Source organism: Microcaecilia unicolor, chromosome 1 (genome assembly GCF_901765095.1).
Source record: "Microcaecilia unicolor chromosome 1, aMicUni1.1, whole genome shotgun sequence".
NCBI lineage: Eukaryota > Metazoa > Chordata > Amphibia > Gymnophiona > Siphonopidae > Microcaecilia > Microcaecilia unicolor.
Genome location: NC_044031.1, coordinates 129,495,224 through 129,511,790, shown reverse-complemented (window position 1 = coordinate 129,511,790; position 16,567 = coordinate 129,495,224). Strand labels below are relative to the sequence as shown.

The following is a 16,567-nucleotide window of genomic DNA, read 5'->3' as shown; positions in this document are numbered from 1 at the left end:
ACTCTACTTAAAAAGCAAGACAGACTAGAATAAGAGTCAATATGGTCACTGGCATGACTTGATGCAAATATTCCAGTCTTAATGCCAACAAACATATAACTCATGGAGAAGTCACCAATGGTGAGCTGTGCAGAATGCCCAGGGGAGGAAAACAGCTGTACCAAAGCAGCTGAAAAAGGAAGCAGAGAAGGACTTGAAATAACCTAACCTTGCTACTCAAGACACCCTAAGTGTTTTTGTTCTACCCAAACAGTTTAAACCTGTTCTGAGTCCTGTTGGCCCCATCTTCCAGTGGAGGGGAATAAAGCCTGAGCAAGGGGAAATTGGATTCTCAATTTCACCAAGTGTCCTTCAACATTAATCTGAGAATAAAAGGTGTTTTTTTTTTTTTTTGTTACATTTGTACCCCGCGCTTTCCCACTCATGGCAGGCTCAATGCGGCTTACATGGAACAATGGAGGGTTAAGTGACTTGCCCAGAGTCACAAGGAGCTGCCTGTGCCTGAAGTGGGAATCGAACTCAGTTCCTCAGTTCCCCAGGACCAAAGTCCACCACCCTAACCACTAGGCCACTCCTCCACTCCAGATACTTGTGACCTAGCTTGGCCACTGCTGGAAACAGGATACTGGACTAGATGGACCATTGGTCTGACCCAGTAAGGCTACTCTTAAGTTCTTATCTTTTTGCTGCCACATCATAATGGTGGTCCACTGCTATTGCTTGGTTTAAAGGGTTTCATAACTGTAAGCTCTTATCTATGAGAGAGCCAACTCTAAAGTGAAGGACTAATATTGAAATCATCTCCCTGCAAAACAGAATAAAGTCTAGTATAGACTGTCATTTAAAACCTCCACAAAATATTTAATCCATTTAAAATCTCTCTCTATATTAATATCTTTATAGACAGGTCAGTTTCAATTTTTCAAAGATTACCAAGGTAAATGGTCATTTCTCAGGGTAAAGCAGCCTGTATGAAAAATTACACACTTCTGCCGGGTTTCTATAGCATGTATACTTTCTCCCCTATCTAAATGCCCTTGAAAAACAGCACACATACACAAGGATTTTCAGAGTACATGCACTACTTTACCTTCACCCTATTCACAACCTTGGTCACAAATTAGCAAGGACAAAGTATGTAGATGATTTTCTCAAACAATTTTAACTAGCTAGTTTTCAAAGACACATCCCAGTTTGAAAACCAGCTCCAGTGCTCATGGTTAAAGTACTCATGTACTTTGTAACTGTGCAGGTTATTTGAAAACCCTCTTCCTAGCTGTTGTCAGCTCTCGATTAGGATTAAAAAACCTAGACTCCTTTTACTAAGGCGCACTACTGAATTTAACACATGCTCAATGGTAAGAAGCCCATTTTATTCCTATGGGCTTGTTAGCATTCAGCATGTGCTAATTGTTAGCACACGCTAAATCCCTTAAGGAACCTACATTTTTTTAATAAATATTTTTTAATAATTGATAAGATTATTATATAATAAAACACAGTCCCTGTCTGCATTTTGAGTTTCAGTATAAATAAAAATATAGAATTATTAGATTGTAAGGTCTCTAGAAAGGACTGTACCTGAATGTAACTCGCCTTGAGCTAACAATGAAAAGGTGAGGGCTACCTGAATAACACTGAGAAAGAAAAACATTAAAATACTGTGTAATTATAATGTTTTTTTTCTATTAATAGCTGCTGAAGTACGATGTGCCTCAATACTGAAGAATGGCAAAACTTACTTCAATGGTAAAGGTCTGGTCATGCCTGATGACGTTGCCACTATGTAGAGTTCCCATTATTGTGAATTTAGTAGTAGCAGAAGCTCCTTTTTCACTGCTTTGAGTGCAAGTGTCATCATGCTCCAGCAGGTTAATATCTGGTCCATCTTTTACAGGTTCACCTTCTTTGTTGTTTGACGATTTTTTCTTTTTTTTCTGCTTCTTAGGAGTATTCTGTCCATCTGCTTTCCGTTGCCTAAACTGAGCAAGCTATGGGGGGGGGGGGGGGGGGGGGGGGGGGGGGGAGAGAGAAATTAGAAAAGAAAAAGAAAATGTAGTTAGGGTTTAACTGTTTACATACTCATAAGTAACATTATTTAGCTAAAGACTGCCGAATATACACTTGTCTGATTCTGGTTGCTTTTTTTTTTTTTTAATCTTAATTGACTTTTCTGCTACAATTTCATCTATTTTGGAAATAAAAAGAAATATAACCTATCAGTGTGATGCTTGAATGGACTCATCAGCACAGTAATTTCAATACATGGGCCTAGCTTCTGCTTCTCAGATTAGCCAGCCTTCACAGTTTCCAGTGGGAGGAGTCCCAAACATTGCTTCAAATATTTGAGGCTACATTCAGGGTACACTCTCGGGCTCATTTTCAAAACAGAAAAACGTCTAAAAAGTGGCATAAAGCAGTATTTGGACGTTTTTCTCACAAAAACTTCCAAATCAGTTATTTTCAAAACCTATTTTTAGACGTTTTTCTATGAAGTCTGTCAGAAGTGCGAGCAAATCTCAAGGAGGCGTGTGAGGGGCATGTTCAGGGCGGGACGGCCGTTCCTAAGACTTAGACTTTTTCAGTTATAATGGAACTAAACAAAACCGTCCAGGACTAAAACTTAGACGTTTTAAGCTAGACCTGTTTTTATAACGAATAAGGCACAAAAAGGTGCCCTAAATAACCAGATGACCACTGGAGGGAATCAGGGGGTGACCTCCCCTTATTCCCCAAGTGGTCACTAACCCCCTTCTCCCACCCCCTTGCCAGCCTCTATGCCAACCTCAGATGTTACACGCAGGTCCATTAGAATAGCATGCAGGTCCCTGGACCAGTCTACTAAAAATGCTGGTTCCTCCTACATCCCAATGGATTGATTTTATGTGTTTTGCACTTGGATTTTTTTTTTTCAAAAATGGACCAAAAAAACCCCCAAAACGTCCAAACAACAAAATGTCCACAGTATTTTCGAAAAAAAAAAAAAAAAGATAGATGTTTTTCTTTTTTGAAAATGACCTTATTTCCTATTTAGATTTTGGACGATTTTTGCAAAACGTCCAAAGTCGGACTTAGACGTCATATCGAAAACGCCCCTCTCTGTACTGGGTCCTGATGGAACTGCAGTCTGACCATTTAGCCCAAGCATCACACTGATCTTTGGCTAAACAGTGGGATGGTGGTTACAAATGGTGGGAAAACCCTGTGTTATTGCAAATGAAATGCTCATGGGCACATAAAAGTCAATTTCAACTGAAATGCAGGTTCAAAGGAGGAAGCTGCTGAGCCATCAAAAAGGAAAAGAAACATTGCAGCAGGTTTGAATTAGCACTTCCAAAATCAAACCTTTCATAGCTTTGTTTGTCACTCTCCTGTCTCCATGCATATCCCCCTATCTCACCCATCCACCTCCATCCCCACCCTGTTAGATTGTCACTGAAATGCTTTGATGTCTCACTTATATATACTGTCATCTACCAAAATTTGCTTATTTCCGATCTGACGAAGAAGGGCAACCTTTGAAAGCTAATCAAGAAATGTACTAAGTTATGTCCAATAAAAAAGGTATCATCATATTTTCTTTTCCATGTTTTATTTCTATTGATTACCATTATAATTACTGCAGGCAATGAGGAGAGTGGGAAGATGAGCTGAGTAGGACAGGTATTTTGAGACAAAGAAGAATAATTAGCCTTAAGTGCTTTTTGGAAATCAGCTATGCTTCTTTTAAATCTCCATTATTTAAGTTAGAAAACATTGCTTTTCTTGACGCTGTTGTAGCTTTTTCCCTAGATTGTTAGGGTGTATGAAGATTTATTTAGCCAGAGCAGATTTTTGTATTAAAGTAGGTGAGGTTTCAGGGCTTTCTATCTATTCAGTTTAACAAAATAACAAAAGCCAGCTTGTCTTTGGCTGCAATTAACAGGGAGTGTTAATTTTACAGACAGTGCTAGATGTGGGTCTGAGTCCCTTTGAAGTAGGAAAGTTAAAGATTCTCCGATAGATATGCAGTCATTCAGTAGAAATACTTATTTATTTATATTTTGTACTTTTATATCTTGAAACAAGGTAAAATAGTTTTAAATCCATTATCCGATATTTAGCAGTCACTTCTGTTCACTAGAGACTCGATCTAAAGACTGTATTTCACATCTGTGAAATTATTGGTAGTTTAATTGAGCGGGAGCTTCAGCAGGATATCAGAAATTTAGAGATAAAGATATGAACTTCAACTCATGGAATTGCTATTATGGTTTCGTCATTATGCAGTTCACTGCAGACTTTTTTCTTTTGTTGTTATAGATCCTACTCATCACAGGAAAGGGAGAGGTTACATAAGTACATAAGTATTGCCATACTGGGAAAGACCAAAGGTTCATCGAGCCCAGCAACCTGTTTCCAACAGTGGCCAATCCAGGTCACAAATACCCGGCAAGATCCCAAAAATGTACAAAACATTTTATACTGCTTATCCCAGAAATAGTGGATTTTCCCAAAGTCCATTTAATAACGGTCTATGGACTTTTCCTTTAGGAAGCCAGCCAAACCTTTTTTAAACTCCGCTAAGCTAACCGCCTTTACCACATTCTCTGGCAACGAATTCCAGAGTTTAATTACACGTTGAGTTTAATTACAGGTTGCTTGTTTGTAGAGTGCAAGGAGACAAAAACAATGAAATTAAACTGGTTAACGTCTGTCTTTGGTGCTAACATCAACTTGCCATTAGAAGAAAATCACTTCACATTCTACAGGCCCTTACTGGATCTTAATTGAGCAAAATAGTTTTGCAAAGGTCCATTCCATGGTTATAATGAAACAAAGTGAGGGAATCCTTTTTTGTTTTGTTTGTTTTTTTTAGACCATTCTTTCATGCTTTTTTTTATTTTTTTGAGACCATTGTTCTATGTAAGAGAACCATAATTTTTGGATCTGGGATTTCACTTATGCGGTGAGAGAACTGTAGGAAAACATTTAAGCTAAGATCTTGCTTTTATAACAGTACAGCATAGTAGTACTTTTGGACCTGGGGCCTTGCTTATACGGAAAGGGAACCACAGAAAAACGTTTAAGCTAAGACCTTGCTTTTATAACAGTATTTTTGGACCTGGGACCCCGCTTGTGCAGCAAAGGAACCACTGAAAAACTTTAAAGCCAAGACCTTATTTACAGCATGGCAGCAAATTTTGGACCTTGCTTTTAGAGCATGGCATCAATTTTTGGACTAGGGTAGGGATCCCACTTTTGCAGTGAGGGAACTGTTGAAGTTTCTAGCTGAGATCTTGCTTTTACAGCATGGCAGCAATTTTTGATCAGTGGATCTAGGAAAAAAGTTGTTTTGTCTATAAAGCAAAAACTTTTGCAGAAAGGAACTGCTAAAGAAAGTTTTCGACCAATTTTGTTCTGAGGCTATGCTTTTGCAGAAATTTTTAGAGCTGACAAACAGCATTATGTGACCCAAGAGCCTGCTTTTCCTGCCAGGGATCCAATTTGGAACTGAAGCAGTGTTTTTGCAGAACACTGAACCATGGTAAGATTCTTGTGCATAATGAGTTTTATGCAGTACCATATGTACACCTACTGTATTTCTGTTGGTTCATTTACATTTGCAGCATTTTCTTTATTCTTATTCTCATTCTTAGATCTGGAGGGTTTCCTGTTTTTGTTCTGATGCTTTGATTTCTGATTCACACTGATTTTGACTGGAGAAGACAACACAGTGATCTTGAGAAATGGGGCTCTGCGCAGTTCTGCTGTACAATTGCTGTGCATACTGCTCGGTATTTGTGCTCAAATTGCCTGTCATATAATTTTTTTGCAATGCCAATTAAAAAATATTGTTTATTAACACTAAAGATATCCTATGCCTGTTCTTCATATATAAAGTATGTTTTTCGTGCATTGTGAGGGGTTCCCATTGTTTTCCATATTATCTGATTTTTCATTTATCCGACAACAGGCCAGTCCCATTTATGTTAGATAATCAAGACTCCATTATACTTTTAAAACGATTAGAAGAAAATATTTTTTTCACTAAATGAAACCGAAACCTCCGCTCACAGGACAAATCCCTCCTCTCAGTACCCTTCTCCACCACCGCCAACTCCAGACTCCACCCTTTGTGCCTTGCCTCACCCTATGCTTGGAATAAACTTCCTGAGCCCATACGCCAAGCCCCCTCCTTATCCATCTCCAAATCTTTACTCAAAGCCCACCTCTTCAATGTTGCTTTCGGCACCTAACCTTTATACCTATTCAGGAAATCTAGACTGCCCAATTTGACTGCCCCTATTTGTCTGTCTGTACATTTGTCATTTAGATTGTAAGCTCCTTGAGCAGGGACCGTCCTTTTATGTTAAACTGTACAGCGCTGCGTAACCCTAGTAGCGCTTTAGAAATGTTAAGTAGTAGTAGTAAATGAATAGTTAAGTTCACTGCCAGAGGATGTGGTAACAGCATTTAGAATATCTGGGTTTTAAAATAAAAGTTTAGACAAGTTTGTGGACTTTTCCACCAGGATCTGCTATTAAAAACAGACATGGGGTAAGCCACTCCTTATCTCTAGAATTGGTAGCATGGAATCTTGCTATTTGAGATTCTACACCAAAAGCAAAAGGGAAAACATAAGACATCATACTCCCACAGCAAAGAGGGAGGAAGATGATAATCTAGGGTGGATGCTCAACACACACCAGAGCTAAACAAACTCTATCCAACTGAAAATAATAAGAAACAGCATAAGGAATGGCAAGTCAAATGCAAAGTGCAGATAAGGAAAGCAAAGTGGGACTTTGGGAAAAAAAAAAAAAAAAAGACTGCGTTGGAGGCAAAACACAGTAAAAACTTTTCAGGTATACTAAAAGCAAGAAGCCAGCAAAAGAATCAGTTGGACCGCTAGATGACCGAGGGGTAAAAGGGGCACTCAGAGAAAACAAAGCCATAGCAGAGAGATTAAATGAATTTTTTGCTTTGGCCTTCACCTAGGAAGATTTGGGAGACATACCGGTGCCAGAAAAGGTATTCAAAGCTGATGAGTCAGAGAAACTGAATGAAATCTCTGTAAACCTTGAAGATATAATGGCACAATTTGACAAACTGAAGAGTAGCAAATCTCGTGGACCGGATGGTATTCATCCCAGAGTATTGATAGAATTGAAAAAAAAAACTTGAAGAACTATTGTTAGTAATATGTAATTTATCTTTAAAACCAAGCATTGTACCAGAAGATTGGACAGTGACCAATATAACGTCAACTTTTAACAAAGGTACCAGAGGTGATCTTGGAAATTATAGACCGGTGAGCCTGATGTTGGCGTCGGGCAAAACGGTAGAGATTATTATAAAGAACAAAATTACAGAGCATACTCAAAAGCATGGTTTAATGAGACAACGCCAACATGGATTTAGTGAAGGGAACTCATGCCTCACCAATCTATTACATTTCTTTGACCATTAGTGAAAATGGCTCCATCCTACCTCAAAGATTCGACCAATTGGATGCTTAAATTGGATTCTTCTAATGTTGGAGATCGTCCCTGTTTTTTGGTTACAGCTGATATTGAAGCTTTATATATGAATCTTCTGGATACTCATGGTCAAAGATATCCACTCACTGACTACCCTATTCGTCTGTTGTGTTTGGTTTTGCCCCCCCCCCCCCCCAAAAAAAAAGTTTATGTACCAAGACAAATATATATATTTTTTTTCAAATAAAGGGCACAAAAACAGGAGCAACAGTAATCCCAGACGTGGCTAATCTATATGTCAGTAATTCTCAGAAAATATTTTTATTTCACTCTCCCTTTAATTCTTCTACTTTATTTTGGAAATGCTTCATTAATGATATGTTTTATGTTGTGGGGCAGTGACATTCCCAATTTGAAGGCTTTCTTCATCTTCTGATTAAATAATTGTGATCAGCACCTTAAATTCACTTACTGCTGGGATGCTCATCAAATTTCTTTTTTGGATTTGAGCGTTTCAAGAACTGGTTCATTTTTTTTTTTTTAGACATACCATCTTTTGGAAACCTACGAACAGGAACACCCTCCTCCACTTCCAGAGCAGGCATCCACGGAAGTTGAGAGAAAGAATCCTGATGAACAAATCTGCTCAAGTCTCAAAAATTGGCTAATCAACAGCTGAATTTAAACGTCAAGCAGGAATGATGGGGGGGGGGGGGGGGGGGGCTTGTGCTATATGTTAAAGAGGGAATTGAGTCAAATAAAATAAACATTCCACATAAAACAGATAGTAGCATGGAATCATTATAGATAGAAATTCCATGTGTGAAGGGAAGGAACATTCTCGCAGGGCTGTACTACCATCCATCGGGACAGAATGAGCAGATGAAGAAATGTTTATAGAAATTAGAAAAGCTGACAAATTAGACAACACTATAATAATGGGTGATTTCAAATACCCTGATATTGACTGGATAAATGTTATATCAGGGAGTGCCTGGGAGATAAAATTCCTAGATGTAATAAATGACTGCTTCTTGGAGCAACTGGTTCAGGAACTGACAAGAAGGGGAGCCATTCTGGATCTGGTCCTTGGTGGCGTACAGGGCATAACGCGAGAGGTGGCAGTGTTAGGTCGCCTGGAAAACAGTGATCATAACATGATCAAGTTTGAGCTATTATCTGGAATGAACCCACAAAGGAAATCTACTGTAGCTGCATTTAATTTTTGAAAGGGCAACTATAATAAAGTGAGGGAAATGGTTAAAAAGAAGCTAAATGGATCTCCTGCAAAGGTTAGGACATTAAATTAGGCATGGATGTTATTCAATACCATCTTGGAAGCCCAGACCAGATGCATTCCACTATTTGCAAAAGTGAAGGAACTGAAAACGACAGCCAGCATGGTTCAAACGTGAAGTAAAAGAGGCTATTACAGCCAAAAGATTATCCTTCAACAAATGAAAAAAAGGACCCAAATGAAGAAAATAAGAAGCAACATAAGCACTGGTGAGTCAAATGCAAAGCACTAATAAAGAAGGCTAAAAGAGAATATGAAGAGAAACTTGCCGGAGAGGCTAAAACTCACAATAACAATATTTTCAAGTACATCAGAAGCAGAAAGCACGTGAGGGAATCCATGGGACCATTAGATCACAAAGGAGCAAAAGGGGCACTCAGGGAGGACAAGACCATCGCTGAGAAACTGAATGAATTCTTTGCTTCAGTCTTTACGGAAGATGTAAGAGATCTTCCTGTACTGGAAATGGTTTTCAAGGGTGATGATGCGGAGGAACTGAAAGCAATCTTGGTGAACTTGGAAGATGTACTGAGCCAAAGAGCAGTAAATCACCTGGACCGGATGGCACACATCCAAGGGTACTCAATGCCGCCACTCAACTGTGCCCAGATGAAGGCCAGGGGCCCCGTCAATGCAGAACTACCAGGGTATGTCAGTCCACCTGCTAGATAGAGAGTTTACTGAAAGTGAGGCTGAGGCCAGGGTCCTATATGGCTGAGCTCTGATGTTCTCTCTATCTCCACCTCCTGGCAGACGAACATAACCCACAAGTCTCTGGATTAATCTGAGGGATGCTATGGAAAAGCTAATTTAAACCAGCAGCACGAACAGGATGAAATGTTATACTGGGGCAGAGCTAAGGCTGTACTGCCTGGGGAAATTATTGTTTACTGTAGCACAAAGGAAATTGAGGGATCATATTCTCAGACTGGAAGACCACCTAGTAAACATACGTCAACTATGTGGCACCAACCCTACAGCCCATAAAGGTTCAATTACTGGCCACGCAGACCTCTCTTAATGCAACTTTTACAAAGCGGCGCTACTGATTAACGGCGAGCTGAATGCAAAGAAACCCATTCAATTCCAATGGGCTTTTTAGCATTCAACACACTCTAATCGGTAGCCCCGCTTTATAAAAGGAGACCATAATGAGTTGCTACATCAGCGTGCTAAGAAATCAATTAAGTATTATCAATACCAACTGTATAAATATCAGAATAAAAATGAGAAATTTATGGCCAGATTATCTAAAACTTGGAATGTGCCCAGAAAGTTTCAATACTTAACAATAAAAAAGGCCAAATTGTACACTCCGACACAGAGATCAATGACATCTTTAAAACATCTATATCGATCGAATCAAGATGATGCATTGGCCCCTGATATTTAAATGGCTAGTTTAGACATGCCCCATTTAATGACTGAAGAAGACAAACACACTTAATGCTCCCGTTCGGGTGGAAGAGGCGACATGGGCTATTCAAAAAAGCTCACTTTATAAAGAACCAGGCCCAGATGGGTATAGGGCAGAATTTCAAAAACTGCTTGCAAATAAAGTTGAACTGTCCTTCACTGTTATGTTTAATAAAATAACAGACTTGAAGACTTTGCTGAATTCCTTAAAGTCAACACAGAACAGTTTTTCTAAAATCTGGTATGAATCCATCCTTACCAATATCATAGAAACCCATTTCCTTACCTTGATCAATTGCTTCTAACACTTATTACAGACCAGAAGTGGGGTTTGTCTATGATTGAGCAGTAAAAAATCATCAGGCAAATTTTAACACCCTAGCAGCAGTACAATCTCTTGGTGAACAACCTTCACTAATAAACTTTGATGCCCAAAAGGCAACTGATAGCGTAGATTGGGGATTTGTGTGTATCATCCTTCTTAAATATGGTACTGTTTGTAAATTGGGGATGCAGTCAAAGCACTTTATAGTGACCCAAAGGCCTTTGTGTGGGTCAATAGGAGAGCGTCTGACTCCTTCATTATTCATTTGGGGAATGAGGCAAGGCAGCCCGTTGTCTCCTTTTATTTGTGCTGACTTTGGAATTAATTTAAAATCTTTTTCGCAGATGACCTGCTTGTTCATCTCGCCTAATCTTGTTGGTCACTCCCAGTACTACTGGAAAGCTTTAAGAAGTATGGGGACTTTTCTGGCTTTAAATTAAATATGAGAAAATCTGAAGCTCTACAACCAGACGACCAATTAAGATTTAATTGGGGGGGGGGGGGGGACTCCTAGTGCAGTGGGCAACAGACTCATTTTGATATTTGGGTATCTCAACTCCCTTCAGACCCCAAACAATTGTATTGCTTATTTATTTCAACATAAGCAACAGCAATTGGCAATTTGAAACACACTGCGGCTCATTTTCAAAGCACTTAGACTTATAGAGTTCCATAGTATACTAAGCGCTTTGAAAATCCACCTCTCTACAACTTTCCTTAAGCGGTAGAATTAAGTTTACACCGTATGATCCTCTTTCCAAGATGATAATATGTTCTACAACATGTTCCAGTATGGGTACTGCTTAAAGATCAGCACATCCTGAATCAAGAAATTGCTAAATTCTATTGGAGGGTAGGAAATCAAAATTGAAGTCTGGCAAACTACATGGGGATTGGAACATTGCCCTATTGCCCTTCTCTTCTCTGTAATTACTCCCTAACCTCTTCAACTTCAATGTACTTGATTGTTTATTGCCTGTTTGATATATGTCTTTCAGACTGATGTAAGCCACACTGAGCCTGCCCATGGGTGGGAAAATGTGGGATATAAATGCTATAAATAAATAAATAAATAAATAAACGTGGGTGGTCTGGGACTCCCTAATATACAGCTGTACAATTTGGCTTATCTTTTAATACATATTTGATATTAGGTCTGGAGATATATAATTATACTCCTTTGGTCATGGAAAGGGAATTTTTTCTACCATTGCACTTGCATGTAGGATACCATACTATCTACAATGAAGAGTTATATAACAGCCTTTGCATGAAACTTGGCAAGCTCTCTTGTCTCTATGGAAACTAAATGTTTCAGCCTCAGATTTTTTTTGCCTATAGTTAGGAACCTAGATTTTTCCCCAGGCATAGACACAGTGAAGCATTTAGTGCAGCCTTATGAAAACTTATAACAAAATTCTAGTGTAATGGGGTAAGATACTTATGCATACATGCAAATAGCCCATTACACACAATCTCTGCAGAGGGGCGATTGGATTACATGATTACTTTTTTTGATAAGGATAATCTCAGATGAACATTTATGTCTAATTTGCATAAATCACTGTCATATTGTCCAAAGGTCATGCAGATTTAATGCAAAAGTGGAATGTAGAAATTGGGTGTCAGATTACAACCTGCAGATTTAACTTGGGTGATAAAACAGACTCCCACTGTGTACATAATGCCCTCTGTTGGGAATGTCATTTTTGCACACTCCACTCAAAATTGCTTCAGACTCCACAGCCATGCCTACAATGACATTTAACACAAACAAAGCCTGTAGATCTCAGCAGCACAAGACCCTTTGAATTCTATGCAAGGATTTTAGGAATTCTGCACACAGTATTTTAAAATTCTAACAAATTCTGCCTCTATCTGGCACCACCGCATTCAGGTCCACCAGTGACTGCAACGTGGTCTGGACTGCCGCTCGTTTGGAGGCCATGTCACAATGGGACTACAGAAACACTTCGCTTATGGGAGAGGCGACTTCTAGCTTGTAAACTTCTCTGATAACATCTAAGACCCACTGGTCGGAACTGATTTTGGTCCACTCTTCATAGAAGTCAGGCAACCGCCTATGCTGGGCACCAAAGAGCAGACCGGTGCCCCATCACTGGGTCAAGCGTCCGCCTGCTCCCTGACACGCTGCAGCACCCGAGGGGCGCTTGTCCCCTCAAACGGAAGAGCACTGCTAAAAGCAAGGGCGCTAAAAGGATCCCGCCAACCTGCCTGGCCGGTACAGACAAGATGGGGTCTAGCAGCCCCCACCCTCATCAACGGCCTGGGTATATCCTCGGGTAGCCTCTGAGACAGAGTCCCCCAAATCTTTAACAATCTTCTTGAGATCCTCCCCAAAGAGAAGCTTACCTTGAAAAGGCAGATACATAAGATGTTGCTTAGACACTATGTCCGCAGCCCGACAAAGCCACAACAAAAATAGCAGGAAGACACCTCCAGTGCCATCTGCTTGGCCGAAGCACACACCAAATCATATAGGGAGTCAGCCAAGTAAGCAAGCCCAGACACCATATGGGGACAAGGAGCCCCCAAAAGCAGGCACTGAATCCCTGGCCCTGCTCGAGCACTTGCTGCAACCAGCTAAGGCATGCTCAGGTGGCATAAGAACTACAGGTAGAGGACTGAAAGACCAGCACAGAAACCTCAAAAGCGCACTTTAGAGGGCCTCCGGATGCCGATCCTGCATGTCCTTCAGTGCTGCTCCTTCCTCCACCAGGACAGTGGTCTTCTTAGTAACCAAGGCATTCACTTTGGGAAAGAGAACCTGTTCCCTATAATTTGTAGCCACAGGACAAAGGCAAGACATCGCATTGGTCTCCTTCAAACCCCCATCAGGGTCGGCCCACTGGGCCAAAATAAGCTGCTGAATGGCCTCATGTACGGGAAAGGACTTAAGATGGCTGTCTCTTACTGGCCATTTTGGGGTTGACTGTAGCCGCCATGTCAAGATCAGCAATATTCAAGGCCTCCAAGGTGCTAGAGAAGAGCAAAGGCAGCTCATCCTTATGAAACAGGTGCACCGCAGAAGGATCATCAGACTCCTCCTGGCCTACCTTGCCGTTCTCCAGCTTGTCCATGCAATAAGGGCACAAGGACTCCCCAGAGACCGTGGCTAGAGATGGGGAAGCAGAGGCGGGCCTCAAAGACCCCAGCTCAGAAACAGTGCTCAGATGATGCCTCTTACAAGCCGGATCATCCATGGAAGATTGAACCACCAAGCCCAAATCCAGCACAGACAGTGCAGCACCCTAGGGAACACTGCAGTGGACTTCACATAAAAGCTCCCAGGTACATATCTCACCGTTATTCCCTTATATTGTATGGGGAGCCCTCCAAAACCCATCAGAAACCTACCATACCCAACTGTACACCAGTACAATAGTCCTTATGGCTGCAGGCATCACCTATATGTGGATACAGTAGATTTTTGGTGGCTTTTTGGAGGGCTCACATTTTCCACTACAAGTGTAACAGTTAGATTGGGATATGGGCCTGGGTCCCCTTCTCTACAGTGCACTGCATCGACCACTAGGCTACTCCAGGGACCTAATGCTGCTCTAACAGGATTGGCCATAACATCTGTTACTGTCACAGAGCCTTGCATATAGTTTCTTTCACATCTTTAGGGGGTAGGTGGGGCAGTAAAGGGGGGGGAGATCATGTATTAAACCTTCCAGTGGTCATCTGGTCAGTTAGGGCACCTTTTTCTGACTCAGTCGTGATAAAAAACAGGTCTAGACCAAAACGTCTAAATTGTAGTCCTGGACATTTTTGTTTTGTTCCATTATGGCAGAAAAACATTCAAGTTTTGAGAATGCCCAAATTTCATCCACAACACACCATGGACATACCCCCTTGTGATCTGGACACACTGCAGATGAACTGCATAGAAAAACGTCTTTAAAATGTGTGGTTTGAAATTAACGATTTGGACGTTTTATTGACAAATAAAACGTCCAAGTGTCACTTAGCATGTCCTTTACTAAGCTGCGATAGTGTTTTTAGCTCGCAGTAGAAGTCAGCTGGCGGTAAACGCAGAGACATCCATAGGAATATAATGGGAGTCTCGGCGTTTACTGCCAGCTGATTTCTACAGCGAGCTAAAAACGCTACCACAGCTTAGTAAAAGACCTACTTTGTGATGTTTCTTGCCCTTTTTTCTGTTTTGAAAACGAGCCCCTTGATCTGTTTTGTTTACAGAGAAACTGGTTCAAAGAATACCTGAAGCAGTGGCACTATAGCCACAAAACACTGGCTGACATCAGGAAAGATCTGCTGAATTGGAACCACGCAAAACAGCTAAGTTGCTTTTCACAGTTATACAGTTTCCCTGTAATTAATTCCACATAGACAATATAACGTAGAAAATGAATTCATAATGAAAGGATTTTTTTATACCAATGATAGAAGACGGCACGGTTGTTTTGGAGTGCCTGATAACATTTTGAGGCTTTTTCTCCATTTATAAGATGTCAGCAATAAGAGGCTTTTATTATTATTAGAACAAACTAGAAGTTTGGAGAGTATTTTGTTAATATTTGATTTAATCCTCCACGTCTCCTGTTTTTTGAGTTGCGAACATACATAAATATAGGTCATTCAAACTGGCATAAGAACAAGACATAGTTGACATGGAGGCATATTTTCAAAGCACTTAGCCTTCCAAAGTTCCATAGGTTTCTATGGCACTTTGGAAGGCTAAGTGCTTTGAAAATCTGCCTCATGATCTGTTATATTTTACGCATGTAAACTATCTGGCACCTTGATAAGTGATGTGTTGTTCATAAACATGAACAATGACACTTACAGACAGGGTTTATTTATAAAAACAGGAACACTGGAACTGGGTGAGAAGGAGGAGCCCCAGGCACACACACTCTCTCTCACAGACACACACTCGCACACAGTCTCACTCACTGTCACGCACACACACTCGCAAATTCACTCTCTCTCTCTCTCAAGCATACACACTCCGAGGAAAACCTTGCTAGCGCCTGTTTCATTTGTGTCTGAAACGGGCCTTTCCTACTAGTTTAATACATAAGTATTGCCATACTGGGACAGACCAAAGGTCCACCAAGCCCAGCATCCTGTTTCCAACAGTGGCCAATCCAGGTCACAAATACCTGGCAAGATCCCCAAAAAAGTACAAAACATTTTATACTGCTTATCCCAGAAATAGTGGATTTTCCCCAAGACCAATTTAATAATGGTCTATGGACTATGAGGGGATCATATCTCCCCTCAGTCATCTTTTCTGCAAGCTGAAGAGCCCCAACCGCTTTAGCCTTTCCTCATAGGGAAAACGTCCCATCCCCTTTATCATTTTCGTCGTCCTTCTCTGCACCTTTTCTAATTCCACTATATCTTTTTTAAGATGCGAAGATGTTTCTCTTATATATACTATCTGCCAACACATTTGCTTATTTCCGATCTGACGAAGAAGGGCAACCTTCGAAAGCTAATCAAGAAATGTATTAAGTTATGTCCAATAAAAAAGGTATCATCTTATTTTCTTTTCCATGTTTTATTTTGTTTGATTTCTATTGATAGATCAAAAGAAAAAGATGGCATGTGGGAACTTGCTCCTTTTGTTTTCTGGACTGCAGTGGTATATTATAAAAATGCACTTGATATTTTTATTACTATTATTTAAAGACAGATATTGAATAATGAGGCAGAGCTACCTTCATGCAGAAGTCCAGAGTGAGTCTAAATGTGCCAACATTGTTCAGTTCAGCACACTAGTTATCCGCCAAGTTAATACAAAGTTAATTATGTTCAGTGGAAAATAAATCTTTTGGTTCAGGCTGCCTGCTATGTGAATATTCCATCAGTTTCATTATTGCTACCATGTATTACATATGGACACTAGCTTTAAACTTTGTTTTAAATTTGTTTATCCAGACCTTACATATACGTGGTTTGCTTTTTAAACCCAAAGGTGAATCCTAAGGGTGAACAATTAGGTATAAACTGTGTTGTTTCTGACTTTACTTGTTTTGGAGTGCTTTTGGTCCTGCTGATCTATACATCTGCTGT

At 40.2% G+C, this 16,567-nt stretch overlaps 1 protein-coding gene across 3 annotated transcripts in view; it reads right to left on the bottom strand.

Annotated features, from left to right (window-relative positions):
• Window positions 1–16,567, bottom strand: part of AKAP9 (A-kinase anchoring protein 9) — a 547,514-nt gene that overhangs the window by 521,474 nt on the left and 9,473 nt on the right. For all 3 annotated transcript variants that reach the window (XM_030200158.1, XM_030200166.1, XM_030200175.1), the window contains exon 2: window positions 1,743–1,991. In XM_030200158.1, coding sequence (XP_030056018.1) covers window positions 1,743–1,991 — 249 coding nt within the window. The remainder of the gene's footprint in view (window positions 1–1,742; window positions 1,992–16,567) is intronic.